The sequence below is a fragment of the Myotis daubentonii genome, chromosome 17, assembly GCF_963259705.1.
Source record: "Myotis daubentonii chromosome 17, mMyoDau2.1, whole genome shotgun sequence".
Taxonomy (NCBI): Eukaryota; Metazoa; Chordata; class Mammalia; order Chiroptera; family Vespertilionidae; genus Myotis; species Myotis daubentonii.
Window position 1 is genome coordinate 7,947,383 of NC_081856.1, and position 23,851 is coordinate 7,971,233.

At 36.2% G+C, this 23,851-nt stretch overlaps 1 protein-coding gene and 1 non-coding gene across 4 annotated transcripts in view; both read right to left on the bottom strand.

Annotated features, from left to right (window-relative positions):
• Window positions 1–23,851, bottom strand: part of PRKDC (protein kinase, DNA-activated, catalytic subunit) — a 209,319-nt gene that overhangs the window by 144,563 nt on the left and 40,905 nt on the right. For all 3 annotated transcript variants that reach the window (XM_059672694.1, XM_059672695.1, XM_059672697.1), the window contains 7 exons: window positions 18,613–18,719; window positions 12,980–13,070; window positions 12,035–12,198; window positions 11,206–11,358; window positions 5,299–5,406; window positions 2,511–2,737; window positions 165–259 (listed from right to left, as the gene is read on the bottom strand). In XM_059672694.1, coding sequence (XP_059528677.1) covers window positions 165–259; window positions 2,511–2,737; window positions 5,299–5,406; window positions 11,206–11,358; window positions 12,035–12,198; window positions 12,980–13,070; window positions 18,613–18,719 — 945 coding nt within the window. The remainder of the gene's footprint in view (window positions 1–164; window positions 260–2,510; window positions 2,738–5,298; window positions 5,407–11,205; window positions 11,359–12,034; window positions 12,199–12,979; window positions 13,071–18,612; window positions 18,720–23,851) is intronic.
• On the bottom strand, window positions 8,614–8,720 carry LOC132220236 (U6 spliceosomal RNA). Its single transcript, XR_009449738.1, has one exon. It is a non-coding gene; the product is annotated as a U6 spliceosomal RNA (small nuclear RNA).

Sequence of the window (23,851 nt, forward strand, 5' to 3'; positions counted from 1 at the left end):
ATATATCCCCTTCACATGTATCATCCTAAATGGGAGCCGTGAGAAAAGAACACCACTTGGTGACAGAAGTAGCTGAGGCTTAATCCCTGAGTGAAAACCCTTAAAATGTATCAGGCAAACAAAATCGGCATGCACAGAGAAGCTCGGATGTGAATGTGACCTACCTAAGGATTTCTCATCCATATGTGCTAAGGCCAGGCTTTCCATATATGTAACCAAGGATTCAAACACGAACTGTTCTACCAGAGACTCTTCTTCCCTGTAAAATAAAGAATATGATCCTCATATAAGAAAACAATAAAGCAGCCGAAACCGGTTTGGCTCAGTGGATAGAGCGTTGGCCTGCGGACTGAGGGGTCCCAGGTTCGATTCCGGTCAAGGGCATGTACCTGGGTTGCGGGCATATCCCCAGTGGGGGATGTGCAGGAGGCAGCTGATCGATGTTTCTAACTCTCTATCTCTCTCCCTTCCTCTCTGTAAAAAATCAATAAAATATATTTAAAAAAAAAAAGAAAGAAAACAATAAAGCAGAAATGACAAGGACAATAAGTAATGTTAGTAAACAATACATTCATTAATTAAATTTATTCTTAAAAATGACTCAAATGTTTTACAATATAAAACAACCTGTCCTGGCCAAGTGGCTCAGTTGTTTGGAGCATGTTATGGGTTCGATTCCCGGTTAGGGCACATACCTAGGTTGCGGGTTGGGGCACGTATGGGAGGCAACCAATCAATATTTCTCTCACATTGCTGTTTTTCTCTCTCCATGAGGATTAATGAAACAAAACAAAAACAAAGAACAACCTAAAATACTTATGAAAGAAGAAAACTTCCCAAATACTACATAAACCAAAAAAGGAAGCACTGGCTTTTTCTCTGTACATGAACTCCCCTCCCCTTATATCTGCAGTTGCTCATAGCACGTAACCTGAGAACTGCTTTCTGACCACACTTGCACACACATCATTAAAATTAAATGTAGTACAAAAGAAGATCAGGTGCCACATTTATATTCTTTTAAAGTAAAGAAATTTTAAAAGCTTTCAACCTATCCAAAATCAAGTCAACACCAAGAGTTAACTCTAAGCCTTTTAAATGCATATCAAGTACATGTAAATAATTAATTCCATCAGCAATATCAGGTTCCTCATTATACAATTACTTAGTAATCATGTACCACTACTTAAAAACACTAATTTCAAGTATAAATTTTACATTTACCTTTGTGACTAATTATTCTCTCTCTTTCTTAAATGCAAACTTCATGAAGGGCTACATCTTTATGTCACCAGTATTTGGCACAATGTCTAGCACATAAAGTCTTTTTGAATTTTTAAATTAAATTCATTGCAGTGGCACTGGTTAATTCCATTATATAACTTTCAAGTTTATAATTCTATAATACATCACCTGTATATTACATTGATTTTGTATCCTTCAATTTTACTGTATTTACTTACTATTTCTACTAGGTTGTGTGTGTGTGTGTGTGTGTGCAAGCGAGCGCGCTTGGAGTTTTTTTGGCGGCCTTCGAGGTTTTTTTAATAAAGTATCATGTCATCTGCAAAAATGACAATTTTACTTCATTCGCAATTGGGTTCCATTTTGTGTTTCTCTTGCCTGACTGCTCTGGCTAGGACTTCCAGAACTATGTTGAATAACGGTGCTGACAGTGGGCATCCTTTTCTGTTCCTGATATTGGAGATAAAGCTTTCCGTTTTTTTGCCACTGAGTACAATATTAGCTGAGGGCTTATCCTACATGGCACATAATATTTTTAATAAATAATGCTAAGTGGACAAACAAACAATCATTTTAGGTCAAGGACTAATTCTCTTTTCCTAGACTTTTCCAAGAGCCCTTTCATTGGCTGTCAGTCTTGTACCACTCGGATTCACACTCCATATAGCTATTGGCAGGCACATTTTAGGAGGAAATCTAACCGTGATGCTCCCTGTTCCTACTCCAGGGACTCATCATCACCAGAGCTGATCTATGTTTCTTAACTGGACAAAGACTCCAGGCTGGCCTCACAACACTCTCTTCTAAGCTTCAAACTCCTCAATCAATACAAATATAAAATATCTTTATCTCCTTGTATACCATCCTATTTCATATCTGAATTTCTCTAGCTGATCCCCATTCATCCTTTAAGTCTCATTTCAAGTATAAATGTGACAGGAAGCCTTCCCTAACCTACTCAAGCTGGGTTAGACACTTGTCTCTTGATGCTCCAAAAGACCTTGCAGTGCCTTCTGTTGCATTTATAAGACCGCTGTAGTATTATGTGTGATGCATTTCTCAGCAGTTCCTGAGCTTCTTGACTACAAACAGCACTTTAATTCAGTTTTTTAATCCCCAGAAACTAGAACAGCACCCAGAATACACGTATTAAATACTTGATATATGAATACATGGACACATAAACACTAAGTCACTTTTCCAAATCACTACAGAAAATTTAAAGAACTTGTTTTACACTCTCTCCGGTCGTGTGGTTTACTAACCTGAATTCCCTGTAGATATTATTAAAAGCAAGTGATGCTCCTAGCCTCTTGAAAGCATTGGGGTGAAGTGCAAAGCTGTACAGTCGCTTGAAAAGTGATTTGGTGTTTACTGAACTTTTCTCCTGCTGCTGTGGTGTTGTCTGTTTAATGGACCATCTGAGGAATTCTCGGATACACCGACCACAAAAGTCTCTCAAAGTACTGTCAATGGGGTCCACAATTCCATCCTAAAACAAAGCATAAAATGACAATTGAATACCCTATCTTCCTCTGAGCATAAGCAGAGTATTTTATAAAAATTAATTTACAGCACTATTCAAGAAAAAAACACCAATAATACCAATCTGTCTAGAATCTAGACTCTAATAATTTCTAACTGACATAATAACAATACTTTCTTTAAACAAATCCAGAAACTGAAAAATCCTTTTAAAAAAAGGAATGCTTTAATTAGTAACAATAAGCAGTCTTTCCCTGAAGAAACACAATGGCCACTTGCTAGAAATTTTTGTTGTTGACCTGACCCTATAACAGAATCGGAGATGCTTTATGTATTGAGGTTAAAGAGAATAAGACCCTTGCAAGTTCCAAAGAAACTATACTGCTACATAAACAAAAATCACATGGAGATGTGGTTCTAGAAATATAACTTTCTGTAAGAGTAATCTCCATAAAGGCACAATTTCTAAATATCTGAAAAAACAGCTAAGGAAATTTGAACGTTTTTGTCTCCCTCTAGGCATTATTTCCTCTAGATCTATATAGAAAAAGTTTAACTTGAAAAAGTACACTGAACAATGAAATAAAGGAGTACTTCTGCCTAACATCCCCAGTTTTTTGCTATTTGTGAAATCTTTGATTATAGTATTAATGAGAATTCAATAAGATAGTAATCTATGGAAATGGAAGAAGTTATTAACCACTTCTCAGAGCAGAGGTATATAGTGTTTGTGTTCACATAAGAAAATTAGCAATTCTTATTAGAAGACTGACAGATGCCCTTTTACTTGAGTGCTGTACTACCAACTTCACATTTCCTCCTTTACCTTTTCTTTCTTCAACTATCTCTTTTACATTTTCATTATCTGACCCGAATGCTTTCTGAAGCTCTTATTTAAGCTAATTTCAAGGTTCAAAGGGGGGAAAGAAATAGCTAAGATAAACACTTCAGAATAAAAACATTAGAATAAGTTGATCTGAATGCAAACAAGCCAGAAATTTAATTTAATGTGCTTACATGAAGTTCAATATAGACGAAGCTAATCTATGATGATGAAAGCCAGAGTGGTAATCTCTAGGTCGAAGATAGTCTATATTGAACTTCATGTAAATGGAATCATTCTGTACCTACTCTTTTGTGTCTGACTTACTTTAATCAATTTAATGTTTTTGAGACTAATCCAGGTATTACATGTATCACTAGTTCATTTTTTTAATATTGCAGTGCAATATGAATATTACACAGTTTATGTATCCATTGCCCTGTTATTTTCAGTTCTGGGCTTATTAAGAATAAAGCTGTGTTAAACTTTTAAAAATAATTTAATTTATTTATTATAGGCAGGATTCACTGGTACATAGTGCAGAGAAATGAAGCATAGATATAATTATATCACCATGCGAATAAGAACATTCAGTAACTCTCCACTCCCCACAACATGGCATCTATCCAATTAGGGCCACTCTAAGAGTGAAAGGAGTGCTCTTAATAGTTACATACACAACAGGCATATCCAGGACTGTCCTGGGAAAACCAGAATGTATGGTCAACCTACCTACAATGTTCTGCTATTCTGACCCAACACACCTTCCCAGCCCCACCTTCTCAGCACAATGCTCCTATGCAAGCAAAACTCAAAACAGATCTAATTCTTACAAACAAACCAAGCACCTAATGCCTTTATCCCTTTGTCTGGATGCCCGTGTCAAATCCCCTGTTTCCTCTGGCTTATTTCAACCAGAAGCAACACACAGATTCAAATCGGAATCAATCTGCAAAAGATGCAATGACAGGACTTTGTTTGGACAAACTTTCTATATGTTTAATTGGGACTTTTGATTCCAAAGTCAGTATATGGCAAAAGAAAAATTATAGGTATATAATAGGTAAAATCAAATCAAATAACATTCAATGGGTCAAATGTAAAGTTATTTGTACAAGTTCAGAAAAGTATAATAAAACAAGTGTCATAAGACACTAAGGCTTTAGCTGACCTCATTTTCTCTGCCTTTAGTGAACCTGTGACCAAATCTTAATGATTCTACCTCTAAGGTCAGGATAGTGTTACATAAATGCTAAGCTATTGTTCTAGGGCCCTTTAGTTGTTGAATCTGAATGCAGGAGAAAACTGGATGAGTTCAAAATAATCCTTAATTACTGCACTAGAGATATTTTTAAAATAGGTACTGCTAAAAGTGCTCTGATAAAAAACAATTTTATTCACGCCTTCCACCCACAACCCCCACGACAGTCTTAATATAGATCAAGTTTGTCACATTTATGACCATTCTCCCCAAAATCAGAAAACTAATTACAATGTGAATATTTGCTTGCAGATATTTAAAAGTATCACTTAAACAAATAAATATGGCATCATGATTATTAAAATGGCATGTCACCAATTCTCTAAAACAAAAGAAAAAATATGATCTAGCTACATGCTATATTTTGATATCCTGACAGGTGCTAAATACATATAAACTTCTTAAAGTGCTAAATACATATCAAATATAAGTAGAAAAATAGGAACAGCAGCAAGAAAAGAAAAAAAAGTCAACCCTTACTCACCAATATCGTTTCTAGTAAGGCAACAGTATCCTGGCTTTCAAATTTCTTATTGTTAGTGAACCAGTGAATCAGTTGCATAACCAGTGGCTCAAACAGTTGCCTTGTCACCTGAAGAGAAAATACCAAGAGAGTTTGTTTTTTCATGTTGAAGTAACTTTATGTTTGAAAAGAGTCCAGTTAAATGGCAGAAGGAAAATTAAGTGATAATACTGTCATGGTTTTGTTAGTTTCCTTTTCTAGTTAAATTCTATAATAAACAAGTTCTTCCTAATATACATACTAAAACTCATTGTTCTTCTAATCAAGAGGGCAATTTAGGATGAATATTATTGGTTTTATAGTACTCATCTTTATTAACTTGATCCTGAATGTGCACTTGAGGTATGGTGGGTCAGAAACATTATCATTATTCTTCTAACAAGTAAATAATGACAAAGAGAAAGCCGGACTTAAAACTTGTATCACTGGAGAAGACAGCTGCCTCCCCATTGCTGCCAAATGAAAGAAGAAAAATCTCGACTCCTTGGAGACATTAAGGATCCTGAGTTCTCACTCTAACTTCCAGAATGTAAATAAAGTCTCTCCAGGGGCCAGACAGCCTTGTGGGTCTCTGGCTTTTACAATCCAGGGTGTCTTCCAGGCCTGGGTTCCCCCCTGTAAAAGGAAATACCCAGGGAAACAGTGCCCACCTTTCTGAAACCTTGGGAGCTTAACCGAGTGGCCTAGTTGTAACCCTGTGATCATCTTGGAGAGGGAAGAGAAGTCTTATTATCCTTTTGGATCAGAGCACTTCCCTAGACAAATGGTTACAGACCCGATCCTCATTACATGGAGAGTAAAATGTTTGTAGCAAAGTGAAGGGGAGCATTCCCTATCTTTGTATCTTATACATTTCTGGGCCTCATGAGGCTAGGGCGCCTACTGGAGCACTGACAAATCCAGGAGAGTTTTGTTACCCAACTGACACTGAGTTCAAGAATGAAGCACCTTGGCATGAACACCGCCACTCAAAAACCCTGTAAAACCGTCCATGCCTCGGGGTGCAGAACAAACAACACAGAGACCTCTTGCAGCTGGAATTTTTCTATAAAGTATATCTTTCTATCCTTCCTTTGAAGCAATTTTTAGGATTAATCAAAATAAAGGTCTTACCTTATAGTTTGAACTGGACTTAAAGCATCACTTTCTTCTTCAAAAGAATTACACTGTTTTATTCTTAGTGTATAAGGTGTATATGTATGTCTACACACAGAAAACACATGCATGCACACATATACACACACACCACTTGTAGAAATTATAGAAAATATAGAAAACCATCCACCTACAATCCTATCTCTGTAAGGCAACCACTGTTAACATTTAAAATTGCTGTTAACTTTCAAAATATTTTATTTACACACATTGAAATATATGTGTATACATGTATATACACATACATGTGTAAAAAATACTTTTTATAAGCACTTTTCCTCTTAATTTTGAATATTTTCCATATAAATACATAAGCTGTGTCAGAATGTTTATTAGTTAGCCTAGTACCTCACATATGGATATACCATGATCCAATTACCCAATTCCTGTTATTAGAATTGCAGGTATATCTAATGTGTGACTAACAAGAAGTCGCAATGAAAAGTCCTGTACACTCTGCTCTGAGTACATCGGCAGTAATGAAACTGCTGGACCAGGGCTGCAGGTCACCAAGCCTTTTGCTCTGCCTGCAGAGAGCCTGTGCGAATCCACACTCTCAGCAGACAGAAGTTGCAGGGCCCTTTCCCTACATGCTGGCAATATCAACACTGTCACCTTTTAAAATATTTGACAAAAGCTGCAAACAATAACATCTTAACTTCCTTTTCTTTATTAAAAACGTTAATATTTTTAAATAGTTCACTGGCCACATATACTTCTTTGTTTGAGTTGTCTATTTTTGTTCTTTATCCATTTGCCCATTTTTAGATCTACATCTTCAGTAGAATGTAGCAAAAAAATTCCTACATTATATATATATTAAAATTGTGATTTTTGTGCCATTCAGTAGTTTTAAACATTTGTAAAGTCAAATTATCACTACATTAGCACATTTCTTCTGTCTTCAATATCTTGTAGGAAAATCTCCCCTCTTATACAAACTTTATGAAAAGAAAATTTTTTGAACATCTTTAATGTGATAACAAAATCCATCCAAATCAAATTTTATAAACAAAAGAAAGCATTTTTTAATGATATCATCCTACATTTTAAAAATAAAATGAGCCAAACCGGTTTGGCTCAGTGAATAGAGCGTCGACCTGCAGACTGAAAGATCCCAGGTTTACTTCTAGGAATATATCCCAAGAAACCAGAAACACCAATCAGAAAGGATATATGCACCCCTATGTTCATAGCAGCTCAATTCACCATAGCTAAGATCTGGAAACAGCCTAAGTGCCCATCAGTAGATGAATGGATTAGAAAACTGTGGTACATCTACACGATGGAATACTATGCTGCTGTAAAAAGGAAGGAACTCTTACCATTTGCAACGTCATGGATGGAACTGGAGAGCATTATGCTAAGTGAAATAAGCCAGTCAATAAAGGAAAAATACCACATGATCTCACTCATTCATGGACAATAGAGACCATTATAAACTTTTGAACAATAATAGATACAGAGGCAGAGCTGCCTCAAACAGATTGTCAAACTGCAGCGGGAAGGCCGGGGAGGGTTGGGGGGCAGGAGGTAGGGGGGTAAGAGATCAACTAAAGGACTTGTATGCATGCATATAAGCATAACCAATGGACATAAGACACTGGGTGATAGGGGAGGCTAGGGGACTGTCTAGGGCGGGGGGATAAAATGGATACATATGTAATACCCTTTGTAATACTTTAAGCAATAAAAAAAAAAAAAAAAAAAAAAAAGATCCCAGGTTTGATTCCTGTCAAGGGCATGTACGTTGGTTGTGGGCACATCCCCAGTAGGAGGTGTGCAGGAGGCGGCTGGTCGATGTTTCTCTCTCATCGTTGTTTCTAAACTCTCTATCCCTCTCCCTTTCTCTCTGTAAAAAAATCAATAAAATATATTTTAAAAAAAATAAAATGAAATACTTATGCATGTTCGTAAAATGTGTTTTTACAATGATCTGGGAGTATATTTTTTGCTAAGATAAAGTGGCTTTTCCTGGGGAATAAGAGTGGGAAAGACAATATGGAGTTTTACTTTCAGTTTCATATGTTCCTATATTAATTAATATATTTTATCAATGAAAAAGACTATCCCAATCCAAATATACAGACAGGTACTATAAATTCATTATATTTTTCTTTTTTTAATATGGAACACTTCACGAATTTGCATGTCATCCTTGTGCAGGGGCCATGATAATCTTCTCCATATCGCTCCAATTTTAATATACGTGCTGCTATGTTTTTCCCTAATATAGTTATAGTTTCTGTTTTTCCTTCTAAATCCTTTTGAGATTAATTTTTCATATGTTAGTCAGTTGGCCTAATATGATTAGTAAATGATCCATTTCTCACTAACTTATAATATATATTCTTCCCAATACATAATTTTTTGTTGTTGTTAATCCTCACCTGAGGATATTTCTCCATTGATTTTTAGAGAGTAGAAGGGAGAGGAGAGACAGAGAGAGAGTGGGAAACATTGATGTGAGAACGATACATCAATTGGTCGCCTCCCAAACAAACCCCGACCAGGGCAGGAGATCAAGCTTGCAACCAAGATGTATGTGCCCTTGATTGGAATCGAACCCACAACTCTTCAGTCCTCGGGCCGACGCTCTATCCACTGAGCCAAACCAGCTAAGGCTACTAAATATATAATTCTTATGTACATATAAGACCCCTCCCCAACTACCAGATACTTCCACTGAACTACCTGTTATAACTTAGGTAGCTTCATTTTAACATCTGTTAGGGCAAGAACCCAGCACTCCACCCTTTCAAAATTTTTCTTGGTTAAGTTCAAGCGATTATTCTTTCAGATTAGTTTTTAGGTTCAAACTGAACTTAATTGTGGGCTTTTTGCTGGAATGCTACCAAACACTATCTGATTTGAAAATAACTGGCATTTTTTCAATATTGATTCTTCTAACTCAGGTACATAACATATTAATTTCATGTTCATAAAAAAATGTTTGTGTGGCATATTGAAGTTTATTACTAGGCATTATCTACCAGTATAATATATATATATATATTATCAATATATTATCAATATATCAATATATATATATATATTGATGCTATTATGAATGGGATGTTGTAAACATTTTTCAAGTGGTCAATACTAATATATGACATGTATGAGGATACTGATATACAAAAATTCATCAGCTTCCTCCTTTATTAATGCTTAGAATTTATCAGTGGATACCTTTGAAGTTTCTAGATTTTTAAAAAACTATATCCCAAATAATAATCATTTCTCCTTCTTTTCTAATGTCCCTGCCCTCCGGAAACTCACAGCCTGGATTACAGGCCCAGATACTAACCACTATAAATAACTAAGTAAATCCAAGGGAAGCCATACTGAACAACCAACAACTCCAAGCCACGGGTGCTGTTCCAGGTAGGACCTAGAGGCACCTATGAACAGGCCAAAGTCACTTCTCACCAATGGGTTCTGTTCAGGCCAAAGCACAAGGAAGCATTGGTGCTTCATGACTGGGATGATTTGTCCCTGACATTCAGGGAGACATTCTTTATCATATTAAGATGATATTAAACTATCCCCAGTTTACCAGGAGCTAACAAATGCCCTTTAGGCTTCTATGATGAGGATCACTGCTTTTGAAATCAATTTCTGCGGTAAATTTCCAGTTTTAACCAAAAATCCTATTTAACCATGGTGCATCTCAATATTGCTGGATTGTATTCATTCAGATATCCTATTCAGGGGTCCTCAAACTTTTTAAACAGGGGGCCAATTCACTGTCCCTCAGACCGTTGGAGGGCCGGACTATAGTTTAAAAAAAAACTATCAACAAATTCCTATGCACACTGCACATATCTTATTTTGAAGTAAAAAAACAAAACAGGAACAAATACAATATTTGTATTTGCATGTGGCCTGCAGGCCGTAGTTTGAGGACCCCTGTCCTATATAATAAAAGGCTCATATGCAAATCGACCAAAGTGTGGAACGACCAGTCGCTATGACACGTACTGACCACCATGGGGCAGACGCTCAATGCTGGGCTCACAGCTGGTGAGCACAGAGGCCGTGGCGGGAACCTCTCCCACCTCTGTGGCAGCGCTAAGGATATCCCACTGCTGGCCTAAGCTGTCAGTCAGACATCCCCCAAGGGCTCCCAGACTGCGAGAGGGTGCAGGCTGGGCTGAGGCACCCCCAAGTGCACGATTTCATGCACCAGGCCTCTAGTATTAAATAATTTTCCATCTATACTTATGAGTTTTTCATTTTCTTCTTTCATGTGTGCACCTGATATCAGGATTATGTGAGCTCCATAAAATGAACTGAGAATTCCATTCTTTTCTGCTTCATTACAGCAGTAAAACTTTGTGCATATCAGCAGTAATAGGCCACTTGTCAACATTTCCAGTCTCTTTCATGATTGCTATGTGAGTCCCTACATGTGAGGGGCAATAGTTAACTCAGCTTTTCGATGCCTAGACTCTCAGTAACCCTAACCAGACAGTGATTCCCAAACTTTATGGCACATGAAAAATCACCAGGCCAGTTTTTAAAAGTCACGATCCCAGGTCAAATCCTTGAGGGATTAAGTAAGAGTCTGTGGATAGCAGCCAGGTAGCAGTATTTTTTTTTAAGATTCCCAGGAGATTCTAATGTGAAGCAAAATTTGATGATCACTGAACTAGACAGAACTTTAAAAAAAATTTTGCAACTATTTCAGATTTAAAAGCAATCACTTACCTGATCTACATCACATGCAAGTCGAAGTAGCACAGGAAAAGTTCGCTTATAGAGTTGGTACATAGGTGGGGAACCCTGACCACCTTCAGGTATTTGAGTGGCTTTGCCCAGCATAAACATAACCATGCTATGTAAAAGTTCACAAGCTGCAACCTAAAATAGGCCAGGAGTTCAAAAAAGTTTAAGTTTTCATGTTAACAAGAGAAGAATATTTATAAATGATACTCAATTTAGAAAAAAAACTATCATGCCCAAATTATAAGTTAGCTGGAAGAAGCACTTCTTATTGTATAAAATTAATGCTTTTCTGTTCACTTTGATCTTTAACCAAGAGTTAAGAATTGAAATTTAAAAACTTTAGGCAATGGGACTAATACATTCATAAGAAACATACTTCAATGCTGCCATATTGTGGAACTTTGCTTCATTTGTTAGCACATTTTCAATTATCACTACTACAGTGAATATCTGAAGCATTCTGAAAATGTACAAGTTACTAGAAAAACTTGGGATTGTATGTTTCTAATCTCCCAGCTTGAGAAGATGATCGAGCACATGAAAAATCGCTGTTAAATGCCCTTTGTACTATATTTTCTAATATAGAGTTTCTGGTATATTAATGTTTTGCCAGGTTATTATCTATTAAGATGATTTATGTTTATCTTTCATTTATCAATGATATCTTCTGATAATTAAGTCATTTTCTAATTATTGTATTACAGAAAATATACAATATTAAAATGGCTGAAATATATTATCTATTCCCTAAAAAATATATGTCTTAAAACCAATAGACTCTAAATAATAGTGAAATGAAAAATAAAAGTACTTTAGTTTGTCTATCACTGGCTGAAAGAGCTAGTTCCGTAACCCGAGGCAGAAATATATCCAGGTAAATGACAGGCTTCATATCCATAAATGGTACTGAAAAACTGAGTCTTTTTTCTCTATCCCATGCTACATATTTCTTCATCATTTCATCTGAGGATGCAGCTGTTAAAAAATATTAAGAAGAGTATGCTTTTTTTCATTCAAAACATTCTCATACTAACTGCTTACAATTCATTAGTGAAACCGGAGTATTTTGTTATACTTTTAAGTTAAGCACTTTATTCATTATTCCTCTTGTTACTTCACACATGTAACTACAACATTAGAAATCACTGATATACTATTTTTGAATTTAATTTAAAGTAATATTATTTTTAAATAAGTCTAATAATCTGGGGTGTTGAATTTTCACTTTCAGCAAAGACTTAAGGTAATCTGTGGAAAAATTACAAGTAAATAATGCTCTTATTAAAAATCTCTTTAAACACTTATTTTCCCAATATAGGCTGTTTTTTCCTAAATAACCAAAAGTCACTAGTATATTTAATATAAAATTTCAAATGTAAAAATAGATGAATTTTTGCTAAACGAAATGTTAATTTTCATTAAAAACACTCTAAAAATATCCAAAATTAAGAATATCGTGTTTAAAAAATATTGAATTCCTGAAACACTTAATATAAAAAAGAATGTCAAGTTAGATTGTTTCAAAATGAAAAATAAAGGTTTAATAATCAAACTAGAACATTTTCCCTGTTACTGTATCAGATTGCATGGTACAATCAAAGCACTTCATTAGGCAATTATTCTTTGTAATCTTATTTGAAAATATGTAAATCACATATAGGATAAACATGAGAATATACCATGATCTGTATACATCTAAATTAAAGGGCAAATACATCTACAGAGGTTAATTTATTTGAGTTAAAAGTTCATTTACCTGTTACAAGATTTTTGCTTACTTGTCCTCCTAGAGTGCCAAGCATCTGTACTACTCTGATCCTTATTTCTTCTAAGGACAGTGCTTCATTCTGCAATGGAACAATCGCATTACATGTGATGGTAACTGAGTTAAAAATTAAAGAGATTTATGAGAGGAAAGAAAAACAATTTTACAACTCTTTTTATTGTTCATGTTTCCCAGTGGTCCACTGTATCCTACACAGTACTACTGTTAATTTTATTGCAAATTCATGAAAAGAAGAAACATCTCTTCTAAATATTCTAGTTACATGTCCATTCCCTAGGCCAGCGATTCCAAAGTTTCAGCAGAACCTGTCACACCCTTAAAAGTTACTAAGGATTCCCCAAAGAGCTATAATGTTGGTCATATTTATCAATATTTATCATATTAGAAGTTAAATCTTAGAAATTATTTACATAATTATTTTATTTTAAAAAACTAAACCCATTACATGTTAACAAATGACATGTTTTTAGAAAAAGTAACTATACAGGCCGTGGCCGGTTTGGCTCAGTGGATAGAGCGTCAGCCTGCGGACTGAAAGGTCCCAGGTTCAATTCCGGTCAAGGGCATGAACCTTGGTTGCGGGCACATCCCCAGTGGGAAGTGTGCAGGAGGCAGCTGATCAATGTTTCTCTCTCATCGATGTTTCTAACTCTCTATCCCTCTCCCTTCCTCTCTGTAAAAATCAATAAAATATATTTTTTTAAAAAAGTAACTATACAGGATGGGCAAAATAGGTGTACAGTTGTGAGTATGCAAAGCAGTTTATTCTTGAATTATTATTTATTAATTATTGTATTATTTTCCATATAAACAACTATAAACCTACTTTTGCCCCACCCTGTATTTTCCAAATAAACAAAAACCTTAGAAAGCGGCATTGTTTCACATTTGTGCAAATTATTTTCTGGCTTGCTAGAAAACAGCTCTTATGACATGTTGTTAGGGCTACAGTTGGAAGCTATAGAAGGAGGGAGTCGTATTTTGTTGTTCCTTTCAGATAGCTATGATTATTCTTTGATAGTACACCAACACTAACAAGTGCCAGTTCCTTAAAGATTAGTTAAAATGAGGAACCAGAAACTTTATCAATAAATTTTATGCACTCTATTACATTAAAATCCATTGGTTTATCTTGCACTTTGAGTGGATTTTTTCCCCTTGCATGATTTGGTAACATAAAATATTGTTCATCTGAAGTTACTGGTTCACTGGGTTATTGATATCTACCAAATATTGAAACATTTGATTATATATGCAAAAAAAATCACTTGTTAATATTACCGCAAATGTCATCAGAACATTGCCAGGGGTGCTTCCTTTTGTTGTTGTTGTTGCCAGTACTACAGATGCCCCCCAATTTTGCCCTTCATCAAACCCCTCCCTTCCCCAGGCCTTCCCCACACTATTGTCTATGTCCATGGGTTATGTATATATGCAGACATGTTCTTGGGTTAATCTCTCCCTGTCCCCTGCATCACTCTCCCCACAGAGGTCTGTTATTCTATCCCATACATCCATGCCTCTGGACCTGTTTTGTTCATCAGTTTATTTTGTTCATTAGATTCCACATATAAGCAAGATCTTGTGATGTTTGTCTTTCTCTAACTGGCTCATTTCACTTAATATAATAGTCTCAAGGTCCATCCATGCTGTCACATTCCATTGGGTAAATGTAGCACAGCTTTTTTATCTACTCATCTACCGATGGGCACTTGGGCTATTTTCAAATATTAGCTATTGTAAATAATGCTGTTATGAACATAAGGGTGCATATATTTTTTCTGATTGGTGTCTTGGAATTCTTAGGATATATTCTCAGAAGTGGGATCGCTGGGTCAAACAGTTCCATTTTTTAATTTTTTGAGGAAACTCCATACTATTTTCCACAGCGGCTACACAAGTCTGCACTCCCACCAGCAGTGTTCTAGGGTTCCCTGTTCTCCGTATCCCTGTCAGCACTAATGCTTGTTGATGTATTGATGGTAGCTATTTTGGCAGGTCTGAGGTGATATCTCATTATAGTTTTAATTTGCTGATCTATCTGATGATTAGTGACTTTGAGCATTTTTGCATATGTCTTTTGGCCATCTGTATGTCCTCTTTGGAGAAATGTCTATTCAGGTCCTTTGCCCTTTATTTAATTGGATTGAGAAAAATCTTTTAAGTATTGAAGAGCTGTCAAGTTCATGGTGATGGTTTTAAGTTTTCCAAAATTTTAACTTTCTTCTTTTTTTAAATATATTTTTCTTGACTTTGGAGAGGGAGGGAGAGGGAGAACGAGATAGAAACACCAATGATGAGAGAGAATCATTGATTGGCTGCCTCTTGCATGCCCTACACTGGGGATTGATACAGCAACCCGGGCATGTGCCCTGACCAGGAATTGAACCATGACCTCCTGGTTCATGGGTCGACACTCAACCACTGAGCTACATCGACTGGTATGTCTGTCATTTGTTCTTTCAAATAAATATGGTGTTCTTGAAAAAAAGTGGCTACATTAGTTCAAAGCTCAAAGAAAGCATCACACAAGTGTTTTCCTGAAGACAACTGTCACACTTCACTATGCAGCAGATTGCTTTAGGTAGACTCCCTGTTTCATCACACAGAATATTTAAAAAATGTGTACTCAAGGGTCAAAAAGTGCTAAGGAACCAATAGTGTTACCCATCATTACACCACAGTGAAAACATCAACAAGGAAAAGTAGTGTGGCCTAGCACTGAAATCACCTGGGGTGCTAGGGAGCAGAGATTGTGTGTCTACAAAGAGATTTTATTTGCAAAACTGGAGATAAGCTCAAATACTTTCATCTTGTTTTATCAATATGTGATCAAATAATTTTTAAAAATTAGACAACCATTTCTAAGATCATTCAAGTCTCTCAATCAAAAGCTATCAAAAATAATAAGGTGGGAAGAGTTTACCCTGGAGTATGCATTATCAATTCTAGACAGTAATATTTTTTCAAAAGTTTATACTACAAAGCAACAATAATCAAAACAGCATTATATTGACAGAAAAACAGACACACAGACCAATGGAACAGAATTGAGAGCCCAGACATAAATCACATGTATATGGGAAAATAATTGTTTATCAAATAAATAAATTAGAGAGAGAGGGAGGGGAAGAGAGAGATTTTTCCATTTTATTTATGCATTCATTGGCTAACTCTTACATGAGACCTGACAGAGCATCAAACCCACAACTTCGGTGTATAGGGACGACGCTTTAACCAACTAAGCTATCCAGCCAGAGCCTAGACAAATAATTTTGGGCAAAGGAGCCAAAACATGCAATGAAGAAAAGAAAAACTCTTCAGTAAATGGTGCTGGAAAAATGGAAAAGCCACGTGAAAAAGAATAAAACTAGACTGCTATCACCATACACAAAAATTAACTCAAAATGTATCAAAGATCTAATTATAAGACCTGAAACGATAAACAACATAGAAGAAAACATAGATAGTAAAGTTATAGACGTTGGTCTTAAAGAGGGTTTTATGAACTTGCCAGCAAAGGTCGGGAAAATAAAGGCAAAAGTAAGTGAATGAGACTACATCAAACTAAAAAGCAGAAAAACCATCAACAAAACAAAAAGGGAACCAACCAAATGAGAGAAGATATTTGCAAACAATACCTCTGGTAAGGGGTTAATATCCAAAATATATAAACAACTCAGCAATAAAAAACAAAAAATCCAATTAAAAAATGGGCAGAGGAGAACAGTCACTTCTCTCAAGACATACAATGGCCAACAGACATGTGGAAAGATCCTCACCTTCACTAGCTATTAGGGAAATGAAAATCAAAACCACCATGAGAGCCCAGCCAGTGTTGCTCAGTGCTGGAGCACCAACCAATGAACCAAGAGGTTGCTTGTTCGTATCCCAGTCAGGGCACACGCCCGGGCTATCGGCTCGATCCCCAGTATGGGGTGTTGCAGGAGGCAGCCAATCAATGTTTCTCTCTCTCCATCCCTTTCCCTTCCTCTCTCTTTCAAATTAATAAAAACACACTTTTAAAAAAATACTACCATGAGATACCACCTCACACCTGTTACAATGGCTATCATCAACAAAACAAGTAATAACAAGTGTTGGAGAGATTGTGGAGAACAAGGAATCCCTATGTTGATGATGGGGATATACTAGTAAACTGATATAGCCACTATTGAAAACAGTATAGAGCAGCAGTTACCAACAGGTGGTCCGTGGACCACTGGTGGTCCGTGAGGTCCAAAAGGTTGGCAAACTCTGGTATAGAGGTTCCTCAAAAAAGTATAGAGTTACCATATGACTGGGTGTCTACCTGAAAAACTTGAAAACATTCATTCATAAAGATACGTGCACCCCTATGTTCATTGCAGCATTATTCACAGTGGCCAAGATGTGGAAACAACCAAAATGTCCTTCAATAAATGACTGAATAAAGAAGATGTGGTAAGCACATACAATAAATAATCTTCAGCCATAGAAAACATGAAATACTGCCATTTGCAACAACATGGATGGACCTTGAGAATATCATGCTAAGTGAAGTAAGTCAGACAGAAAAAGTCAAGAACCATATGATTTCACTCATATGAAGGATATAAAATTGAAAACAACAAATGAACAAATAAGACCAAGAGACAAACAAAAACTCATAGATAGCAGGCAACAGTATGGTGGTTACCAGAGGGAAATGGGGTGGAAGGAAGGTAGCAAAGGAAAAAGAGGGTCAAATATATGGTGATGAAAAGAGAGTTCACTTTGAGTGGTAAACACACAGTGCAAAATACAGATGATGTATTATAGAATTCTATACCAGAAACCCATATGATTTTATTAACCCATGTCACCACAATAAATTTAATTTTAAAATATTTTCTAAGTTTTTCAAATTTTAATTTTCACTTTATACCTATATACTAATCCAATTTTCTCTATTTACATCATTTTTTCCAATTATATTACAAACCATATCTGAAAAATGCTATCAATAAATTAACATGATAAAAAAATATTGACATGACTTGAACTTGACAACATTATATACTTAACACATTGCAGACGGATCATGAGAATTCTTGTGTTTTCTGTTCTAAGGTTTGTGACCAATCACAAAAATTCTTCAGAAAGATATTAGCATGTAAGAACATGTAATAAATAACTTCAAAATGCAATGGGTATTTAATTTTAAAGCGTGCCTTTAACATTTCTATAAAATATTTTTTGTACTCGTTCAACAGAACTTATCTGACCACTGAGTAAAGCTAGCAATAAAACTACTGGTCCGCAATGTGTTAAGATCCAATCAGTAAATAAATCAATCGTTTATAATATCAGTATTCCTACTGTTTACTGATTTTGAACTGATTACTTTTTATTATCCATTAACTATACTTAAAGATGGAGACAAACAGGAAAACAAGATCAAGACGGTAAACTAAATAATTTAGCTACACTTTTATTGCTAAAAATATATTGAGATTATTTCTATGCCGTATTCTAATTTATATATAACACTAAGATTTTAAATAAAGATTCTTACTTTTCACAAGCATTACAATCTGATCTTTGCATTATTTAAGGTAAAGAAAATACAAAGGATTTCTTACTGATAATATGTTCTTTGTGTTTTTCAGATGCTTCAACACAACTTTATTAAATCCTTTCTGGGCAGCCCGAGAAAGTGCTGATACTTCCCAGTTATTCTTGTTCTCACCTATCAACAGAAAACAAAAATGAATTTTAAATAGCAATCATTCATTGACTTGATTAATATTAGGGCGACATACTATATTACCAAATCAAGACATTAAAATCCTAATTTTAATTATGATTAAAAATTACTAAGTTTCTAAAACAAAAATATATTAATAGTGGTTGTCCTAGTTTTAAATATCATTATCTACAAAAGGAAATATGATTCCTTGAAGAAGTGTCTAATTCCAGAGATTGGGCAGGACACACACTGAAGTAATAATCAGAGGTAAAGGGGCTTCAGGAAAGAAAAGTTTTACACTATACATCCTAACTTTATATAAGTTTGTGATTATTAAAAAGTATTTCTCTACATAACCACATAACTATCCAATTCAGGACAAAGTCCTTGAGACATTGCCCATAATTAATCCTTAGCCCCATTCAGGTTCTAGCATTGATCCCAAGTTCAGGACCATATTACATTTTGTTGTTTGCTTCTTTAGGATCTTTTAAACTGAAGCAGCTCTTCAGTGTTTCCTTGCATTTAATGATTTAAACATTTTTAAAATTACATGCCAGTAATTTTGTACACTGTCCCTCTATTTGAGTTTTCTAATGTATTCTCCGGACTAGATTCAGGTTATAGAAACCAGCCCTAACATCCTACTAATCCCTTTAATTAGCTATTGAGTTAAATAAAATCTCTGATACGTGTTCATTTATATCAGCATAGTCATAATTTCATAGCTATAAAGTTATCTTTCCCTGGTTCTGGAGAAGCCTAGATTTGCTAACAGAGCCAGGTAAACTGCACTGCTAAAGGATACACACCTCACAGGTTTAACCCCAGCCTATCCTCTTGGCTCCTAGAAATGAATCCCAAATGACACTAGAACCTTGCCCAGCTTTCTGCTAACCTAGTTCCTGCCTTTACATGATTTCATGCTTTTGGTTTGCTTATGCCCAGTCAGCTGGTCCCCACGGATGGGAGTAATGTCTGAGAATTTGAGTTTATGGTCTACTGACCATTTGGTAAACTTCGTAGAGAGATTCTAGAGATTTCTTCTCTATTGGGCCAGAGATGAAAAAGAGCATTTGTTTTTCAGTGTCTTTTTATTATTATTATTTTGTAGCTCAAATTAGTTAATTTCATACACTGGGAAAAACAGCTCTTTAATATTTGAACTGCTCAGTGTTTTGTTGGTGTCTTGTGTCTCTTGAGCTATGATCCAAATTGCAGCATTAAAGCTATAAGCTCTGCATTTGCCTGTGTGTCTATTAGCCTGATTTGAGAAAGGCTTTTACTTCGTTCCTTATGTGTCTAATGTTCTCCTATATTTGGAGGGTATTAATACATTAGATTATAAAGTCCCTTAAATTTAAAATCTGTTCTGACTTATTTATACAAATTAATAAATTTACATAAAATGAATGTTCCTAAGTTTTTCTGAAAATAAGGATACTGCTTATAATGTTGTAAATGAGCCAGAGTTTTAAAAAAGTCTTACAGAGCCTAGCTCAGAAGCATTTTAGGAATCCATGGTCACATAATTCAGGTACATCTTTGGTACATGAGGCAAGTTTAAAAATCTGGGTTTAAAAAAAAAATATTTTTCTACCAGTGTTCAGCATAATACAGTATACATTTTATTCTACTTGAGTCTTTTTTTGCTATACTAATTCAGGCTTACTAGGCCAGGAAGTTAACATACTTCTCATAAGCTTCTATTGTGGTATAAAATGTATAACATAAGATGTATTCTTTTAACTATTTTAAGTATACAATTAAATGCCATTGACAACAGTCACAATGTTGTGCTCACCGCTATCCATCTCCAGAATTTTTCATCATCACAAACAGTCCTACATAAGTTTTAAGTTTATGAAAAGTGTTAAAAGTTTATGTTCAAATAAACTGACTCTTTATTTGGGCAAATTTTTTATTTCACCAGTAATTACGTTTTACAGCATGTCAGCTAAAAGACAAGTTCTAAGATTTGCAGGTAACTTGAAAACTGGACTGAATAAGTTAATTAATGGATAATCTATACTAATAAAAGGGTAATATGATAATTAGACCGGACAGACCAGACGTCTTCCAGATGTCCTTCCGGACAAAGCCACAGTGGCAGGGGCTGAGGCAGAGGTGTTTGGGGAAATCAGGCCGGCAGGGGCGAGCAGTTAGGGGCAATCAGGCCAGCAGGCAGAGAGGTTAGAGGTGATCAGGCAGGCAGGCAGAGAGGTTAGGGGCAATCAGGCAGGCAGGCAGAGTGGTTACAGATGATCAGGCAGGCAAGCAGAGGTGTTTAGGGGCGATCAGGCAGACAGGGGAGCGGTTAGGGGCAATCAGGCAGGCAGAGTGGTTAGGGGTGATAAGGCAGACAGGCAGAGTGGTTAGGGGTGATCAGGCAGGCAGGCAGGTGAACAGTTAGGAGCCAGCGGTCCTGGATTGCGAGATGGATGTCCGACTGCCAGTTGAGGCCCGGATTGGAGAGGGTGCAGGCTGGGCTGAGCGACCCTCCCCCCCCCCCAAGTGCACAAATTTCATGCACCGGGCCTCTAGTTATTGAATACTCAGGTAATTTATAAGCAAAATACAATAATTGATTACTAAGCATCACTTTTAAGTTTGTGTGATTTTGCTTCTCATTTTTATAGGCTATTACACGGCTAGAGCTTGGGATCATGTAAATAAATGTGTCAGTGGTATCGTTGTGCTCATAAACTATGAATCTGACAGAAAATTCTCAATTATCCACCCCAAGTTTTCTCAACGAAAGAGATAAGTTTGGTAATATGATTATATAATTAACTAGAGGCTCAGTGCACGGATTCATGGACAGGTGGAGTCCCTCAGCATTGCCTGCAAGGATCAGGCTGAAACTGGCATCCAACATCCCCCGAGGGATACAGTAGTGCGCGAAGCGGCAGGCGGCCAGGGAGGAGTCGCTCCTGCTCATCCCAGCCCCACGCATCCCAGTCAACTGAGCGGCACTCCCACTGTGGGAGCACACTGACCACCAGGGGGCAGCTCCTGAGTTGAGCATCTGCCCCCTGGTGGTCAGTGCGCATCATAGCAACCAGTCAAACAGTCGACTGGTAGCTTAGGCTTTTATATATATAGATGAGTGGCTGAAACCACAGAAGCAATAGTACAGAAATACAATTGTAGGTGGGCTTTTCATTTTCAAGGAAGGAAATTAGTTTTCTCAAAAGTAAGAGAATCTTAGGCTATTTGGTATCTGGATCTCTTTCAACAATTAGAACATACTAAGAACTCCACAGATCTTTGCTTATATGGATTAGAACTAGCAATAACTACCATACTGGAAGTAGATGTAATTTTTTAAAGACTTTCATATTTACTTGAAGATCACATGTTAGCACACATATCTTCGTAGTAATTTGTAAACAATTTGATCCCATCAATTCCCTGAGAGGGACTGCTGTTTTAAAATTATGTCAGTTTGTTCCAGAATATGAAAGAGCATAATAAAGGGCAAAACTTGGAAAATGAGTCTGAAAAGAAACTATAAAATAAGATAAAATTTTAAAAAAGGTCACTCAATTTTAAAGAATGTACTTCTTTGATTTCCTTTGTCTATAATATGAAAAGTGACTCTTTACTTTCTGTGTAACCTTACAAGACTGCAAAAATTCAGGATCTTATCAGAATAATTTTCTGAGCTTTATGTTGACTTCATGGCCTAAAAGAGAAGATTCAGATCGTGCACCTTTGGCAGAAGTGGCACAGAACAACTCTACATTCTTCTCAGCAAACCATTATCAGGGGACATATGCTGTTGACTGGTCCCACTACTAGCCAATAGGCCAAGGAGGTGTCTGCAAGGTGCCTCCACTAAAAAGATAGAATTTTATCCATAATCATGGGGTAAAACATATGTTTGGGGTAAGGAATTTTGTTTTTTATTTTAGAGGAAGGGAGAGGGAGAGACAGATAGAAGCATCAATGATGAAAGAGCATCATTGATCGACTGCCTCCTGCATGCCCAACACTGGGGGTTTAGCCCGCAACCCGGGCATGTGCCCTGACCAGGAATCAAACTGTGATCTCCAGGTTCACAGGTCGATGCTCAATCACTGAGCCATGCCAGCCAGGCTGGTATAAGGTACTTTAAAAGTATATATGATAGGCAGAATTTTAAGATTGCCTATGACCTTCCCCTGCTGTTACTCCCATAATTGTGTTCCCTTATATAACAAAAGATTAACAAGGTAGGTCTAATTTAATCACACCTGTCCCTTAAAAGCAGTCTTCTCCAGCTAATAGAAGAGGAAGTCAGAAAGATTTGCTGGATGTGAAGATGGAGGGGGCCATAAGCAGGACCAGAGAGAGGCATCCAGGACCTGATTAGCCCTGATAATCAGCCAGCAAGGAAATGAGAATCTCAGATCCTGTCAACAACTTGAATAAGACTGAAAGAAAAATCCTTCCCCAGAGTTTCCAGTTAAGAGCCCAGCATGGCCAATACCTCAATGAAATGATCAGACTAAGTAGAGAGCCAGCTAAGCCCACCTGGACTTCTGACTTACAGAACTCTAAAATAACAGATGGGTGGTTTTTCACTTTTTTTTTTTTTTTGGATGGGTGTGGTTTTAAACTGCTAAATATGTGGTAATTAAACAGAAACAAACAAAAAAAAACACTATAAGACTTTCAATTTTTTGTTGAATATTTTCTACTTGAGCCAATGGAATATAATCTCTTTCTAAAATGATTTATTTTGATGCCCAAATTACCCCAAATTTTACCTGTGACATTTTCCCATCATTCCCTGAACAATTCCTTGCTTTCTGGATGTTTCAGAAAATATAATTTTCTAGGTTAAGCTTGTATTTTCCCTGTCAGTCATTTCCCCAAGGAATTCTAATTCCTTTTCATGGAAAATGGTATTTAGAAGCCATGATCTTGACACTAGGTTTGCTCACTACTATTAAGGTATTACTACTCCCAAGCAGGCCCTTTCCATGGATAGAACTAGAATATATATGTGTGTGTTACATATACATACACTTCATGCTTTCATCTCCAATTCTAGTTATTCATCTCCGTGTGTATATGTACATGTACATACATACACACACATATGTAGATATGAACATAGGTAAAAATTATCACCTTTCTCACCC